At 38.2% G+C, this 18,668-nt stretch overlaps 2 protein-coding genes across 2 annotated transcripts; one reads left to right on the top strand and one right to left on the bottom strand.

The window, feature by feature from the left end:
- The first annotated feature begins 7,062 nt into the window (after positions 1-7,062).
- LOC141391560 (enhancer of split m4 protein-like) lies at positions 7,063-7,545 on the top strand. Its single transcript, XM_073964431.1, has one exon. The coding sequence runs from the start codon at positions 7,063-7,065 to the stop codon at positions 7,543-7,545; it is 483 nt and encodes a 160-aa protein (XP_073820532.1).
- An 8,855-nt stretch (positions 7,546-16,400) lies between these two features.
- LOC141391559 (enhancer of split m4 protein-like) lies at positions 16,401-16,877 on the bottom strand. Its single transcript, XM_073964430.1, has one exon. It carries the CDS (start codon positions 16,875-16,877, stop codon positions 16,401-16,403), a length of 477 nt encoding a protein of 158 aa, XP_073820531.1.
- Between the last annotated feature and the right edge of the window lie 1,791 nt (positions 16,878-18,668).

Raw genomic sequence — 18,668 nt, 5'->3', positions numbered from 1 at the left:
TTGACGATTTGTGGCTTTGTTTTTGTAGTGCTTACTTAAGCCAAAGTAGCATCTGTTGGCCAATACAATTCTTCTTTTTATTTCACAATTTATGTCGTTTGTTGTTTTACGGCGGTGCCGAGGTAAACGAAGTCTTTTACTACCTCAAAATTATAGGAACCAACTTCAACAGTTGGTCCGATCTCAATGGACGCATTGCTCGTCGACACCATCAACTTGGTTTTCCCGCCCTTTACCACCAGACCCACTTTAGAGATTCTCCTTCGACCTCCATAAAGGTATCGGTTACTTCTTTTACTGATCGTCCCATGATGTCTATATCATCAGCATAAGCAAGTAACATGTTCCTATTGGTGTAGATTTTGCCACTTTTTTTGACGTTTTCCTCTCGTATAACATTTTCTAGCAAGATGTTGAAAAGATCACACGAAAGGCTGTCTCCTTGCCTGAAACCTCTTTTGGTACCAAACTCTTCCGAGGGGTTCTTTCCAATTTTATCTGAAGATCTTGTATCAGTTAGAGTCATTTTACAAAGCCGAATGAGCTTTGCGGGGATAAGAAAATTCAGACATGGTTTGGAATACCTTTGAACGTAGGGGGCTGTCGAAAGCTGCTTTATAATCGATAAAGAGGTGGTAGGGGTCGATCTGCATGTCTTGACTCTTCCCTAGGATTTGCCGCAGGGTAAATATCAATGTCAATGGTGGACTTGCCAGGTCTAATGCCGTATTGGTATGGTTCAATTTTTTCGTTGACCAAAGGCTTTAGTCGTTCGCACAATATCCAGACACTATCGTGTAGGTAATGGAAAGAAGACTTATGCCCCTATAGTTAGAGCATATAGTCTTATCTCCTTTCTTGTGGACGGTACTCAGGATGCTCAGGTTCCAATCGTCGGATACGCGTTCTTCCTGCCAGATGGAGCTAACTAGCTGATGCATACACCTTATCAGCGTGTCGCCTCCAGCTCGGTTGGTAGGCCATCGGTCCCTGCTGCCTTATTATTTTTCAACCGGTTTATTGCTGTCTTTATCTCATCTTGGCCGGGTGGTATACATTCAATACCATCTTCCGGGGTTGGATCTGTGTTATCTTCGTCGTCTTCGGTACTATTGGATACCAACAGTTTGGAAAAGTGCTCTTTCCATATCCTTAGCACACTATCTGTATCAGTTACCAAATTACCGTGCTGGTCCCAACAGAAGGATGTGCCTGTACCAACTCTTTGGACTTAATTTTGGCTCCTGTCATCTTGATTTTTTCACACCCCCGTTTTTCAATTTTTTCCTGCAAAAACGACATTTCTCTTCTTTCCTTTTCTCCCGATACCTCTCTCGTGCACTACTCGTTGCAGCTGATTGTAGAGTAGCCCTATATGCCGCATTTTTTTCTTCAGTAGCAGCACGACACACCTGGCCATACCATGGGTTTCTTGGTGAAAGTCTCTGGAATCCAAGTATGGATTTTGCGGCTATTTGCATGGAGTGGGCAATAATTAGCCATTGTGCTGATATGTTATCGGGACGAGGAGTGCTTTCATTAAGCAATTGGGCTAGTTGAGTGGAATATGCTGTTGTGATGGCAGCTTACCGATGTCTAACTTTCGTGCTGTGTCTGTTCGTACTTTATTTGCTATCAATTTGATTTCTTGTTCTTTGATCTGGTGACAGCCAAGTACCTTTATGAATATCGACATGCTTACATCGGGTGCTACTATAATAATTGTTCCACAAACATCGCAGGCGGGACAGGGGAGGCTTCTCTCATATCAATGAGTGCACCCCGATTCATATTAGCTCAATGACATGGGACCTACTGTTTATCGCCGAGTCCGAACGGCGTGTCTAAGACACTACTTGTAGAGAAGTTGTACAAGGCTGAAATACTCAGAAAATGTCGCCAACATTACTGAGGGGTATTTTGCCACCGTTGAAAAGTGTTTGATGTTGACTGGCCGGGGAATCCAACCCACGACCTTTTGCGTATAAGGCGAGTGTGCATACCATTGCACCACGGTGGCACCCATCGGGTGCTACTAACTGCCATTTTTTTTGGTATTTACTTTGTACTTTTCAACTAAATCTGCCAATGCGTAAACTGCACCTTCTCTATAAAGAGTGCGAACATTCCAGGTACAGATTCGCAGATCATGGTCCTTAAAACGTTTGCGAGGGTCGTCAACTATAGAGGGATTTGTTTTTTTTCTTTCGTTTTTTCGACGCCCAAACCCAAGTTTTTAACGTTGTTAGGGGTGAACGCGCGGGTGTTAAAGGCAGTTCCCCAAGTGAGATAAAAGAGGGACCAAGATTATGATAAAAAGCACGAGCTTGGCCTTGGGTTTGTAGTCAGCGCAGGTTATTGGGTCTACAATTGAAGATTTTGCGTTGATGTTTTTTGCAGAACGAAATTCCAAATAAATGAACTTGAACGCCCAACAGAGTAACAACAGCCAAAACGTTTATTCTGTTTTCAGCTTTTCGCATTTCGACATTCATAAGGACACAGGACTGTCATCAGATTAAAAAAAAGGAGACTTCTCTCATATTAATGAGTGCACCCCGATTCATATTAGCTCAATGATATGGCACTTACAGTTTATCGCCGAGTCCGAACGGCGTGTCTAAGACACCACTTGTAGAGAAGTTTTACATGGCTGAAATACTCAGAAAATGTCGCCAACATTACTGAGGAGTATATTGCCAACGTTGAAAATTTTGATGTTTGCCTGGCCGGGGAATCGAACCCACGACTTTCAGCGTGCAAGGCGGGCGTGCATGCCATTGCACCACGTTGGCACCCATGTATCCTATTAAAGATATCAAATATAGCACGAGCACAACCAACAAAACACGGAAGTTGGACATCAGAAAACTTCAATAGAATAGGATGTCTAAACCTGATGCTGGGTGTCGTGAGGTATTTGATGTACTGGAAACAATGCGTTTTATTTACAGGAGCTGAGAGGGCTAATGTACCCGAGGTTTAGTTGTGCCAGTGTAGCACGTGTTTGCTTTGGAAGATCCCGCTCACTATCCAAAATGTTTGGAGTATATTGGTTTAAAACTTTTTTTTTACTTCTGCTGTCGTTTGTGGCTTCTGAGAACGCCTTTTGATGCACGGTGTTAAGAAGGTTAGCTATCGGCAATCGATTGACCTCCAATAGATGTCCTCACGATATAACCTGAAGTTCTTACGGATGCGTCTAGGTGGTAAACTCCATCACAACGTCTGATAACATGCCAGCAGGAACTGTCTAGTCAGCAACACATTATGTTGCCAGCAAAGGTTGGATTCCCCATAAATTGCCGGCAGAACTGTGTTGCACACTTTTTGCCGTCCGAATGGAGAATATCATTGATAGATAGATTTTTTTAAACACGTGGCGCATGAAAAGAAAGGGAACGAAGGGAGACAAACGTATTTTAGTCTTCTAAAAGTCTTCTATCATTGTAGGATAGTTGTTGATGGTCTTCTATCATCATAGAAGGTTTGTTAAAGGTCTTCTATCTGCAATGGTCTTCCGTAATTGTAGGAGACTACTTGTAGATGTTCTATCTTCGTAAAAAACCCCGTTGAAAGTCTTTGTAGGATAATTGTTTAAGGTATGCTATCCCAGCAAAAAAAAGTTTGGAATTCGTTGGAAGTTAAGTCCGTGAAACAATGCGGACATAACACCCAAAAAATCGCGGACATAACTCCCAACGATTTTTTCTTAATATATAAATTATTTCTTTGCTTAATTCTGAAATTTATAGTTATAATTGTTTTTAAATTTTAGAGTAAAGTTTGAATGTAAGAGAAATTATACATTTGAGAAGGCCTAAGTGCCAACCAAAGTATACACAAAATCCTCCTGATTTCATCAAATTTTTTAAAAACGTAATTATGCCCGAAATTATGTAAGTAGCAGTTAGGAGGAGTTTTAAATTGCAGAAATATTTGTTAAGAAAATCGCGCAATTTTTTTCAAAAATATGTTCGTCTGCGGCGCATTTCGTTTTTCAGATAGTATAAACACTTATTATTCTCCTAAACACTTTTTATTTTCCTAAATTGTGAAAATATTTTTTTAAAAAATAGAGCGATATTTCCAAAATATGATATCGCCAGCGGCGCTTTCGTTTTTCAGAATTTATTTGAACATTTTTACAAAAACTTTTTATCATCTTAAATTCTGAAAATATTTTTGTAAAAAATCGCGCGATATTTTTTAAAAATATTTTCGACTGCGGCCTTTTTCGTTTTTCAGAAAGTATTTGAATAGTTTTATAAAAATTTTTTCTTCTAAAATTGTGCTGCGGTGCTTTTCGTTTTTAGAAAGTTTTTGAATATTTTTACAAAAACTTTTAATCTTCCTAAATTGTGAAAATGTGTTTGTAAAAAATCGCACGATTTGTTTAAAAATATTTTCGCCTGCGGGGCTTTTCGTTTTTTCTTACTTTTTATTTTCTTGTTGGCAGAATTTTTCTTTTAAAATAGGTTTGAAGTCAAATTTTGAATATAGTTCGATTTGTGATGGCTACTAATTATTTTTTACTTAATTTTCTTAAAATTTTTAAATCAATTATAATTTTTTATTTTATGAGGTGAAAAATGCATATGGATTTAAAGTTAATTTTTCATTTTTTTTTTCTTTTACATTTGAATTAAAAATTTTATTTAAATAAAAACCACTTAGATTTTAACAAGTTAAAAGGCTTTAAGTTAGGGCGGGCTGAACTTAAAAATACTCTGAGCTAATACGAATTTATAAGTTTTCTTTCTTTTGCGAAAATACCTATGCACACAATTTTAGCTGGAGAAGTCACTTGACCACTAGAAACCCTAAGTGCCAAATTATAGCCAATTCGGCCGGAACATGTATCTAAAAACTTCAAAATACCGGAAATAGGACGGTACCGCTATATGGGGGCTACAAGAAAACGTGGACCTATGCCCATAATTTATGGTGGAGAAATTTCTTGATGACTAAAAACCCTAAATGCGAAAGTATAGCTAATTCGACCAGATCATGTACCTAAAAACGTCAAAATACCGGAAATCGGGCGGTACCGCTATATGGGGGCTATAAGAAAACGTGGACCTATGTGCATAATTTTGGGTGGAAAGGTTTCTTGCTCACTGGGAACCCTAAATGTCAAATTACAGCTAATTCAGTCTGAAAATGTGGCTAGAAACGTCAAAATGTCTGAAATCGGGCGGTACCGTTATATGGGGGCTATAACAAAACGTGGACAGATAAAGCCCATCTTCGAACTTGATCTAAGTTCAGACCAAAAACACATGTGTACGAAATTTCAGCCCTGTAGCTCAACTCATTCGGTAGATAGCGTGATTACAACAGACGGACGGAAAGGGCTAAATCGACTTAGAATTTTACTCCCATTGGGAGTTATGTCCCTGGGAGTTATGTCACGGCACCTGATGAAGAGCTGCTGTAGGTTTTCTGTTTGCGTAGAAGACCTGTTGAAAGTCTTTTATCTTTGTAGGGAACTTGTTGAAGGTCTCCTTAAACCATGTAATACCTGTCGCTTATCTACTGCATCTGCATAGAAGAGCTGTTGATGGTCTTGTACCATTGTAGAAGGCTAATTGGAGGTATTTTATCTTCGTGAAGCCTTATATCAGTCTTCTGAAGGTCTTCTTTCTGCATAGAAGACATGATGAGTTCATTTGTCAGAATGTATCCCACAATTGAGTTCAATGTCATTTGATTCCACTTCTATGAAATTCAAATTTAGCACTTTGCATTGAGAAAGAGTAGAATTTAACCTATGTGAGATGTTCAATCTGTTTATGTTATAAATGTTGTGAGCTTAGTGACTACAGCTTCAGTTTTATTGTTAAAACAAAATATGTATATTCAATTATAAAAATTTCTTAAAACACTTACCAAGTATTCGACGACAATCGAGCCTGCAAAAAATTAGAGAAATTCGTTAAGACACAGTTTAACATTATTATACAAAAAATTTAAAAGAGGAGTGTTTGATCTACTTGAAGAAATTTCAGTCAAAGAACATCTTCGATATCCATAAAATCGTCAGTCATAAAGATATGACAATATAACTAGGCATGTCATATGATTTTATTCATTTCCAAATTTATTCATTCACACAAAACAAAACTGGACATTAATGCTGACTTATCAAAAAAGCAATAAGAAGAAACAAATAAACAAAGATAAGAAGAGTTCATGCTATACGCAAGCTTGACACTCTTTTCGACTCCTGCCTCCTCACGGCAAGTCAAACTCACGTTTAGCGCATGTTAACGTAGCACGCACACACATCACCAAACTTCCTGGCATATCGTCGAGGAAGAAGAAGAAACAGAAGAAAGTGTTACGTAAACAACGAACGAATTCCAAATAGATTTCTTATGAACAGTAACAACAATATCAACAACGAATTCTTATTATGACCAATACGCCTGATCCTTTGTCCTTTAGAATTGTTATCAAATTTTCTCACGTGACTACCACAGAAGACTACAACTTCCTATAAGCCACATTCGTGGGAAAGAACTCTTAAAAATGAAATTTGATTTCTATTGTTAAGGAATTTGTCTTTGTTAGGTTAGGTTCTTTTCAGATAACAAACATGTCCCAAATGCATAGTCATGTCCTTTGAAAGAAAAACTAAAACAAAACACCAAGCAGTAAGCAACAACAACAATACACTTAATCAACTGAATGGTAGTTTAGATTACTGCTAGTTTGCTATTGTTTTACTTATCTTTGGAAATTTAAATTATTTTTACAGAGCAACTCCACACAAATGTTTCCACGTTCCCACGCTGTGCAGGATACCCAAACGAAATAAGGATATTAATTTTCAAAAAAACAGGGACAGACAGTCTAAGGCTCATTATGACTTAGAAGCTGGTATTTTTCTAAATACCTGTAGAGCACAATTTCCTTTGATTTCTAAGCAGAGCAGAGCATTGGCAGAGAGTATAAAAGACTGCAAGCAGCAAGGATAAGGCATCATTCTCATTTGAGCATTCACATAGTCAACAACTCCTAGGACATTATTCACCAACAATTTTACAATCTAACAAAATGTTCGTAGACGTTTCTCAAAAACAGCACCACCAACAACAACGCAAAGTCAACAAAATGGAAATCATCCCTAAGAAATTCACCGCCTCCTACAGCATTAAGAAGCTAATGAAGCAGCTCTTCAAACAAGAAAAAACCCAGCAACAACAACAACAACAATTGGGTCAACTCAAGAAATCTGAATCATTTTTTGAAGCACTTGAACACTTGGAAAATCAAAGCAATGCAAAACTCGAAATGGCTGCCGCTGACTGTTTGGAATCCCAGGAAAACAATATGAATGAACGTCTGTCGGCCAAACAGAAATCCTATGAAATGGAAGATTACGACTTTAGTCAAATCAGCACCGTTGTTCCAGTCCACTTTGCACGCACCACCCAGGGAACGTTCTTTTGGACCACCAGTTCAGATATACCAGCCGATAATGATTTGGTACAACCCTTGAGCTGTGCCACCTATAATCAATTGCCCAGCAGTATGTGAAGATTTTCAGAAATCAACTCAACATTTCCTGCATTCCAATGAAATCGGTTATCAATGCCTTAACCATGCCTTTAAGGCTAACTCAATTTGATAACACATTAGCAACAGTTCCTGCTTCCTGCCTAAACATAATGAAGCCTGTTATCTGTGCCTTAAACCTGCCTTCCAATGTCTTCCACAATAGCCTCCTTTACTTTCCCGACTTGTTAAAGGGAAAATAATTCGAGCCTGTTCAAAATTATCATAGATAAGCTTTTAAATGTAAAACATTTGTGATATTATTTAGAAAAATTTTTAAATTATTTAATTATTTTAAATTATCAAATGAAAAAAAATCTTAAAACTAAAAATTTCAATCGACTTCTTTCTTAAGGGGAACATATGGGAACTCAAGGATGTTATGACCATGGGTGGTATGTGCACTAAACTGCATGAATTTACAACATATTTAGAGCATGGGTATTTTGAGAAACCTCACATGTTTTACAAATCTGCATGATGATGACAAGAAAGAAAAGTCCCACCCTTCGGAAGACATTTTGTTCTGTATAAATAAATTTAAACTGTTCCCATTACGTAGAAGAACTATGAAGCTTTTCTATAGAAAATTGTCTAAACCCTTGTGTAAAGTACGACTCATGTCAACAAAATATCTCATATTCATAAAATATCATTGGAAAACCTTCTATATATAGAAGGTATGTACAGTAGAATCGCGATAATTCGTATAAGCTGTCGATCCCTTGAAGCCATTTCCTTCGTATTTTAACCTCGCTAAATCAAAAACCTCGATAATTTATATAAAATAACCGGTCACTTGGATTACGAATTATTGAGCACCATTCTACAGTAAATGCTTAACAGTCTTTTGGAGGTCTTCTGCCCGCGTAGAAGACCTGTCGAAGACCTTCTATCAGCGTAGAAAACCCGTTGAAAATTTTCCATTTTGGTACAGAACTTTATCTGCGTAGAAGACCTGTCGAAACTCTTCTATCTACAGAAGACTTGTTGCTGATCTTCTTTCTACATAAAAGAGCTATTGGTGGTCCTTTACCATTGCTGAAGGCTTGTTAAAGGTCTTCTATCTGCGTAGAAGACCTGTTGATAGTTGTATATCTTTGTAGGAAACTTCTTGAAAGTTTCTTTTGAATATCAGCAAATGAATATCTCCAATGAAGAGCTGTTGCTGATCATCTATCTGCATAGAAGAGCTGTTGATAGTCTTTTGTCACTGAAGAAGGCTTATTGGAGACTTTCTATGTTCGAAGAAGGCCTATCCGCGTAGAATACTTGTTGTAGGTTTTCTATCTCCGGAAAATACTGGTATCATTGTAACGAACTTGTCTAATGATTTGTCTGATTGGAAGACCTATGAAGGTCTTCTTCGTAGAGGACCAATTAAAGGTATTATAACTACGTAGAAGGTCTTCTATCTTCGTGAAACACCTCTTGACGATCTTCTATCCTCGTATAAGACCTGTTGAACGTCTTCCATATTCGTAGAAGACCAGTTGAAGGCCTTATATCTTCATAGACGACCCGTTGAAGGTTTAATATCTTCGTAAAAGACCTGTTGGTAGTCTTCTATCTTCACATAGGACCTGTTGAAGGTCATCAATCTTCGTAGAAGACGTGTTGAAGGTATTCTATGTTGAAAGTATTCTAGCTTCGTATAAAACCTGTTGAAGGTCTTCTATCTCCGCATAAAACCTGTTGTAGGTCTTCTATCCGCGTAGAAGAACAGTTGAAGGTACTATATCTTCGTAAAAGACCTGTTAAAGGTCTTCCATCTTCGTATTAGACACGATGAAGGTCTTATATCTTCTTATAAGACCCGTTAAAAGTCTACTATAAAACCCTTTGAAGGTCTTCTATCTTCGTATAAGGCCTGTTGAAGGTCTTCTCTCCTCGTATAAGACCCGTTGAAGGTCTACTATCTTCGTTTAAAACCTGTTGAAGGTCTTCTATCTCCGTATAAAACCTGTTGTAGGTCTTCTATACTCGTAGAAGAACAGTTGAAGGTACTCAATGTTCGTAGAAGACCTGTTGAACGTCTTCGATCTTCGTAGAAAATTTGTTGAAAATTTTCTATCTCCGTGTAAGACCCGTTGGAGGTCTTCTATCTTCGTTATGACACGATGATGGTCTTCCATTTTCGCATAAGACCCGTTAAAGGTTTTCTACATTCGTATAAGACCCCTTGAACGTCTTCTATCTTCGTATATGACCTATCAATCTTCGTATAAAACTTGTTGAAGGCCTTCTATCTGCTTAGAAAACTTGTTGCAGGTCTTTTATTTCCGTATAAAACCAGTTGAAGGTATTCTATCTTCATATAAGAACTTTTGGTAGACTTCTATCTTCATATAGGACCTGTTGAAGGTCATCTATCTTCGTAGAAGGCCTGTTGAAAGTATTCTATCTTCGTATAAAACCTGTTGAAGGTCTTCTATATCCGCATAAAACCTGTTGTAGGTCTTCTATCAGTAGAAGAGCAGTTGAAGGTACTCTATCTTCGTAGAAGACCTGTTGAACTTCTTAGATCTTCGTGGAAAATTTTTTGAAAATCGTCTATCTTCGTATAAGACCCGTTGAAGGTCTTCTATCTTCGAATTAGACACGATGAAGGCCTTCTATCTTCGTATAAGACCCGTTGACGGTGTTCTCTTTTCGTAGAAGACCTGTTGAAGGTCTTCGTTATTCGTAGAAGACTCGTTGAAGTTCGTCTACCTTGGAATAAGACCTGATGAAGGTCTTATATCTCCGTAGAAGACTTGTTGAAGGTACTCTATCTTAGTAGAAGACCGTAGATCTTCGTGGAAAATTGTTTGAAAGTCTTCTATCTTCGTATAAGACCGCTTGAAGGTCTTCTATCTCCGTATATGACCTGTTGAAGGTCTACTATCTTCGTATAAAACCTGCTGTAGGTCTTCTATCCGCGTAGAAGAACAGTTGAAGGTACTCTATGTTCGTAGAAGACGTTCAACAGTCTTCGATCTTCGTAGAAAATTTGTTGAAAGCTTTCTATCTTCGTATAAGACCCGTTGAAGGTCTTCTATCTTCGTTAAGACACGATAAAGGTCTTCCATTTTCTTATAAGACCCGTTGAAGGTCTACTATCTTCGCATAAGTCCCGTTGCAGGTTTTCTATATTCGTATAAGACCCCTTGAAGGCCTTCTATCTTCGTATATGACCTGCTGAAGGTCTTCTATCTTCATATAAGACCCGTTGAAGGTCATCAATATTCGTAGAAGACCTGTTAAGGGCTTCTGTCTTCGTATAAAACTTGTTGAAGGTCTTCTATCTGCTTAGAAAACTTGTTGCAGGTCTTTTATCTGCGTATAAGACCCTCTGACGGTCTTCTCTTTTCGTAGAAGACCTGTTGAAGGGCTTCTATCTTCGTCTAAGACCGATTGAAGATCTTTCATATTCATATATTCGTATAAGATCTGTTAGTGGTCTTCTGTATTCGTATAAGACCCGTCGAAGATCTTCTATGTTCGTATAAGACCCGTTGACGGTCTTCTCTTTTCGTAGAAGACCTGTTGAAGGTCTTCGTTATTCGTAGAAGACTCGTTGAAGTTCTTATATCTTGGTATAAGAACCGTTAAAGGCCTTCTATCTTTATATAAGACCTGTTGAAGGTCTTCTATCTCCGTCGAAGACTTGTTGAAGGTCTTCTATCTTCGTAGAAGTCCTGTTGACGGTCATCCATCTTCGAAGAAGACTTTGAAGCTCTTCAATCGTCGTAGAAAACCTGTTGAAGGTATTTTAGATTTAAGATTGAAGATTTTTCATCTTCATATATTCGTATAAGACCTGCTGAAGGTCTTCTGTCTTCGTTTAAGACCCGTTGAAGGTCTTCTATCTTCGTATATTCGTATAAGAGCGGTTGACGGTCTTCTCTTTTCGTAGAAGACCAGTTGAAAGTCTTCGTTATTCGTAGAAGACACGTTGAAGTTCTTCTATCTTGGTATAAGACCTGTTAAAGGTATTTTATCTTTATATAAGACCTGTTAATGGTCTTCTATCTTTGTATAAGACCTGTTGAAGGTCTTTCTCCGTAGAAGACTTGTTGAATGTCTTCTATCGTCGTAGAAGACCTGTTGACGGTCATCCATCATCGACGAAGATTTTGAAGCTCTTCAATCGTGGTACAAAACCTGTTGAAGGCATTTTATCTTCGTAGAAGACTTGTTAGAGTTCTTCTTTATTCGTGGAAGACCCGTTGAAGTTCTTCTATCTTGGTATATGACCTCTTAAAGGTCTTCTATATTTATATAAGACATGTTGAAGGTATTCAATCTCCGTAGAAGACTTGTTGTTAATGGTCATCCATCTTTGAATAAGACTTTTTGGAATACTTCTATCTTCGTAGAAGACCTGCTGAAGGTCTACTATCTTCGCATAAGACCCGTTGAAGGTTTTCTATATTCGTTTGAAGTGTTCTATCTTCGTATATGACCCGTTGAAGGTCTTCTATTTTCGTATAAGACCCGTTGAAGGTCTTCTATCTTCGTAGAAGACCTGTTAAGGGCTTCTATCTTCCTATAAAACTTGTTGAAGGCCTTCTATCTGCTTAGAAAACTTGTTGCAGGTCTTTTATCTCCGTATAAAACCAGTGAAGGTATTTTATCTTCATATAAGACCTGTTAAAGGTCTTCTATCTTTATCTAAGACCGATTGAAGATTTTTCATCATCATATATTCGTATATAACCAGCTGAAGGTCTTCTGTCTTCGTAAACGACCCGTTAAATGTCTTCTATCTTCGTATAAGACCCGTTGAAGGTCTTCTCTTTTTGTAGAAGACCTGTTGAAGGTCTTCGTTGATCGTAGAAGACTTGTTGAAGTTCTTCTATCTTGGTATAAGACCTGTTAAAGGTCTTCTATCTTTATATAAGACCTGTTAATGGTCTTCTATCTTTGTATAAGACCTGTTGAAGGTCTTCTATCTCCGCAGAAGACTTGTTGAAGGTCTTCTATGTTCGTAGAAGACCTGTCGTAGAAAACCTGTTCTATCTTCGTAGAAGACCTGTTAAAGGTCTTCTAAACTCGTATAAAACCTGTTAAAGGTCTACTATCTTCTTAGAAAACCTGCTGAAGATCTTATATCGTCCTACAAAACGCGTTGAAGGTATCTTATCGTCCTATAAGATCTTTAAAGGTCTCCTAGTAGACCCGTTGAAGGTAGTCTATCTTCGTAGAGAACCTGTTGAAGTTATTATATCATCGTAAAAGATCTATTGAAGTTCTCCTATTTACGTAGAAGACCTGTTTAAGGTTCTTTATCTTCGTAGGCCTATTGTCTTTTTATAAGTACTGTTAAAGGACTTCCAGCTTCGTCAGAGATTGGATCGTGTGTTCATCCGGGCCGTAAGCATAGGACATCAACATAATAAGTGCTCGATTGTCTCTGCTCTTTTGTCTTGATATAACCTACAATAGTCAGAAGTATCATCTCTTTCCCAGGTGTGGGATCGATGCTTCAGATGCGTTATGTAGCATTGCGGGAATGATGACGTCTGCTCCGGGAGATTTAAAGGATTTGAAGATGTTTATTGTCCATGCTATTTCTGGACGATTCTATCTACTGAGTATTTTCAGTATGCTGAAAATACCCCTCTATAAAAGATCTCATTCACACTGACAGTCGCTAGTCGGCACCCTTCCCAGAGTTCACCAAGGCCATATATTGCGTTGACAAAGAAATCGAGAAATTGTTTTCGCAGCAGATAACCTTGATGTCTCCGTAGGGACAGCAGTACTGAACTGCGTGTGTTTGGGAGGTCCCTTATTGCCAGAGAACACAATGACACGCAGACGTTCTTCAGTTCGCAGCCATCAATTATCAGTATCAGATCTATCGAATTTAATTTGGTACCAACGGTCTACTTGTTACCTTTCCACCGCCGCTGCCCGTGAAAGGAGATCCGGAAGACACCTAACGGCTCAAGTTAGCTTGATAGTCTGTGGTGTCATTACTGTTCTCATTCCTTTGGTAGTAGGCATAAATGGCAGTAAGTTTGGAGTCCTGGCTTGGGTTGAGTCTTTGATCTGTGGTCCCTACTTTGACCTAACTCTCTTCACCGTGTTCTTCGATGAAGAACTGTTGACTTTGGTAGGGGCAGCATGTTCTGTACCGGGTCAGTTCTTTCTGCATCCTTGATTTTATCATGGGTGAGATCATCTCTTTTACTTTTTAATCCTTTGCCTTTAAGAAGATTCTTGTTCCTACAATGGCAGAACCTTCTTTGCAGAAGGTGTTGAAGTCAAGAGAGGTGAATAGTTCGCGAGGTGCTAAGTCAAGAGACCACTGTTCTTAATTTGGCCTTGGGGGCCATAGCGGTCGATGTTGGTGTTGAGCTCAGCTTGGTGTCTTCTGTCCTCTGGATAAGTGAAAGCTTGTTGAATTCGGGATTTCGCCTGGCTAAGTGAGGATGTTTCCTTTTAAACTTTCTCACCACTATGAGATTGATGCTTATTAAATTGCACTCTCTCATCGAGATGGACTAGGTTTCCCCACCGATGAACTTCTTGAGGTAGTTCATCGAACTACGATAACCCCTCTTCTCTTTAGTTAATCGAGTCGCAGAGCACGTTGAGGTGGTGGTAGCCTTTTCGAACAAGGTTTTGGTAGCATACTACCTCGGAAGGCTAGTTTTATCGGCTACCGTGTAGTAAGGGAGCGGTAATTTTTAAGGGGGCCGAGGACAAAGTGCTATTTTTATACCCTACACCACACTGTGGTAAGGGGTATTATGTGTTAGTGCATTTGTATGTAACATGCATAAGGAAAAGAGATAGACCCATAGTTCCTTCTAGGGATATGCATAGAATCACTTTCTGAGTCGATTTATGCATGTTCGCCCGTCCGTCCGTTCGTCAGTTCGCAACGTACAGGTCGCATTAGTTGTCCGATTTGGCTGAAAATTGGGCAATATAATTTTTTTAGCCGTCGGAAAAACGCTATTGCTTTTGGTGAAAATCGTTTAAGATTTGGATATAGCTCCCATATATTTTTTCGTCCGATTTGAGGTATTTGATGCACCAAACACGCCATATCTGCCCGATTTTGATGAAATTTGGATTGTGTGACTGAATTCGGTCTATAAATAAATGTGCCAAATTAAAGAAATCGGTTCAGATTTGGATATAGCTCCCATATATATTTTCAGCCGATTTTACGTATTTGCTGCACCAAACACGCTATATACGACCGAATTTGATGAAATTTGGTATGTGTGACTGAATTCGGTCTAAAAATAAATGTGACAAATTATATCGAAATCGGTTCAGATTTGGATATAGCTCCCATATATATTTTCGCCCGATTTTACGTATTTGCTGCACCAAACACGCTATATACGTCCGATTTTGATGAAATTTGGATTCTGTGACTGAACTCGGTCTAGACTTAAGTGTGCCAAATTATATCGAAATCGGTTCAGATTTAGATATAGCTCCCACATACATATATTTTCGCCCGACTTCACGTATTTGCTGCACGAAACACCCTATATCTGTCCAATTTTGATGAAATTCTGAATGTGGGACGGAAGACTTAATACCAAATCAGCCATTTCGGTGGGATATTGAGGCCACAACCATCAAAATACCGGAAATCGGGAGGTGCCGTTGTATGGGGGCTATATGAAGACGTGGACTTATACCGACAAATTTCAGTTGGATTGTTTTATACCCCCGAGGAAGACTTAATACCAAATTTCAGCCATTTCGGTGGGATACTGAGGTCACAACCTTCAAAATACCGGAAATCGGGAGGTACTGTTCTATGGGAGCTATATGAAGACGTGAACCTGTACCCACAAATTTCAGGTAGAAAGTTTTACACCCCCAACGAAGACTTAATACCAAATTTCAGACATTTTGGTGGGATACTTATAATATTAAATGAAGGATATTGAAGTATCCGCATCCCGTCAGGGTTGTTTTTACTGTGGGGATCAACGAAACATAGATGCTTTGGATCAACTAAATAGAGTAGGAACAGAGAGGAATGCAGTATAAATATGTTCAGAACAATAATCGTCCCCATCTAACTATATCTCTCCGGTCTTGAGCTGTTATAATCACTCCAGAAAGGAATGAGTTCCAACAAAATAAATTTTCTACCAGCATGATGGAGCTCTTAATCCTCAACTCTGTTCTATATCACTATTTTTCTCTTCTCACGTCCTTCTTTCGCTATAATATTTTTCATTGTATTCCCATGCTATTTTCGATGAATGAAAGGAAACAATCTCTCTACAATATATGGAAACAAATTTGATCATTCCTCACACAGCGCCATCTATCTACCATACGAATAACTAACAGACACCCTTATATTAGCCGATACTCAAACACAGCTCAGATTCAAACCCTCTCAAAAGAGAGACTTGCTGCTATTGATCTCTTCATTTCCTCAGTAAGGCATTTTCAGGAATTTCTCCCTTAAATGAGAAACATTTATTCCACTTTTTTTCTTTTTAACCCCAAATTGGAAACCAGTTTCTTTACAAATTCATTTTACATCAGTATTTATTTTTTAAAAATAGTTTAACTTAAAAAATAGTTTAACTTAATAATAGTTTAACTTAAAAATTATATTGCCTATAAAATTTTTTGCTATAAATATTTCTATTAAATATCACAATAAGAATTTTGTTTAAAGCTATTGAAATTCATTGTGGCTTCTTAGACAATTTTCCGAAAAATTGATGAGTGAAAATTGCAAGAAACCTGAATTGAGGAAGACCTGGACGGCAGTGATGACATCACAGTTTCCATGCTTCTTGAGTGATTGGAAGCAGGAACTGTGATATATTTTTGATTTAACTTCTTTACAAGTTCTAGACTTCAGTCCAACGACTTTGTTGATAGGCTAATTGATTATCCGTGGAACAGCTCATGGGTTGTACCAAATCATTATCGGCAGGAATTTCACTTGTCGATGTCCAAAAGAAGGTGCCATGTTCGGTGCGTACAAAATGCACTGGAACATCAATGCTCAAATCGCCAAAATCAAAATCTTCAACTTCACACGACTGATTGGCCAGCCAGGGGTCAGTGATTTCTTCATTTTTCTGGATGGAAGTGCTTTCCTCCACGGTGTTCAAATTGATTTCAGTGGCAATATTGCAATTACTATCCAAGAAATTTCCTTCTTTGAGATAATCATCCTTTTCCAGTTGTGACAATTTTTGGCTTTTGTGTTTGAAAATTTGTTTCAACAGCTTCTTAATACTGTAGGACATCAGCTTCTTGCTGACACTGCTTACATCCAATTTGTGGAATTGATTGTTGTTGTTATTGATTTGAAGACACATTTTGTATTGATTTTTTCTCTTTTTGGTAGTTGTGCTCTCAAGGAATGTTGGTAGGGGAATGCTGACTTATTCCTGCTGGAATCGGCCTTTTATACTCTCAGCCAAAAAGGCATTCCTGACAAAAAGGTAACGAGAACAACAACAAATGTATCTTCTATGGCCAGGTAATCACAGTTAAAATTGGTTGTTGTTGTTGCAGTTCTAAAATTATTGTTTCTGTTACAATAGCAAAGGAACCCTAGTTATTGTCCTAATGACTCGTAGAAACAAAATATCTAAAACAATTTCTTCTTGTTGTTGTTGCTGATTACTGCTATTTAAAAGAAAATCGAACAAGTAGCCCTAGTAGAGATAAAATTTTATAGTTATTGAATAATAACAACAACCACTAAATGTTTACCACCATCCTGTTTGTTGACTAATATGTTTGCCTTATGATGGGAAAATTCCTGACTTTATGACATTTAAAGGGACGACCAATGACAACAAACACTCTGTTTACAGTGCGCGGTTAAATTGTCTGCCACAATCCTAAATCACTTTTTGCTTGGTAGATTTTAAACCCAAACAACCATAAAAGTGGAATTTAATTGCTGTCACTTTGGCTGGAATGTTGTTTTTAGTGAAATTTTGTGGCTGCGGTTACGCAAAATGTTTCCTCCAACAACAAATGTTGTGACAAAGAATGGGAAAATACGTGTGAGTAATATGTCAGACATGTGTAGCAGAATGTGATAGATTACAATTTACAACAACTTGCATGTGGCTGAATTTGTTCCCAGTACAAAAGAGAGTACGAAGAGTGCATTTCTTTTCCAGATAGTGCACACTAACATTCGAATTTCAGCACATATTACTTCGATATTTAATGCTATTCGTGGAGTAATTACATCTATTTTTCCATTCCCATTACTTCATACCTTACCAAGTGATGAAATTGCAATCACAGCTGAATTATTTTCGTGATAAGATGTTTCGAGCCAGTTTACAGTATGGAAGTAATACTCCTTATAAATAACTCGTTAAGGCTCGGATGGATTGATCTAGTTACCACTGATATCAGAAAGTTCACACTATCATATCCGAAGGGACAAGGCGAACTTTCCATGATATCAATGAGGACAGTCCGAATGAAAATCTATTCATAGATCGACTTATGCCACCGTGGTGCAATGGTATGCACACCCGCCTTGCACGCAGAAGGTCGTGGGTTCGATTCCCCGGCCAGGCAACATCAAAAATTTCAACGGTGGCAAAATACCCCTCAGTAATGTTGGCGACATTTCCTGAGTATTTCAGCCATGTAAAACTTCTCTATAAAGTGGTGTCGTAAGGCACCACGTTCGGACTCGGCGATAAACAGTAGGTCCCATATCATTGAGCTAATATGAATCGGGATGCACTCATTGATATGAGAGAAGTCTCCCCTGTCCCGTCTGGGATGTTTGTGGAACAATTATTAGATCGACTTATGCCAGTCTCTACAGGACCACCTAACTACCACATGAAATAGGGAATGTAGCCTTTAAGTGAAAAGCGCCAAATCTGCAGAAAATAAAGGTGGTGTTGAAAAGTATCGGTCCAGAGTACTTTATTGTATCTGGTACATCACCAGATATAATGAACTACTATGGACCGATACTTTTAAAAAAGATCTTTAAATCTACAGAAGACCTCTACAAGGACTTTTATCTGTGGATGATCTGTAAAAAGTCTCCTATCTACTACAAAGTCTTAGCCTTATAGAAGTTTTGTAGACTTGTAGCAATTTTCTAGATGAATGCATACTAT

This window comes from Musca autumnalis, unplaced genomic scaffold (assembly GCF_047663935.1).
Source record: "Musca autumnalis isolate F117 unplaced genomic scaffold, ASM4766393v1 scaffold_1, whole genome shotgun sequence".
In the NCBI taxonomy this organism is placed as follows: Eukaryota; Metazoa; Arthropoda; class Insecta; order Diptera; family Muscidae; genus Musca; species Musca autumnalis.
The sequence above is the reverse complement of the archived record's forward strand: the minus strand, read 5'-3'. Positions and strand labels throughout refer to the sequence as shown.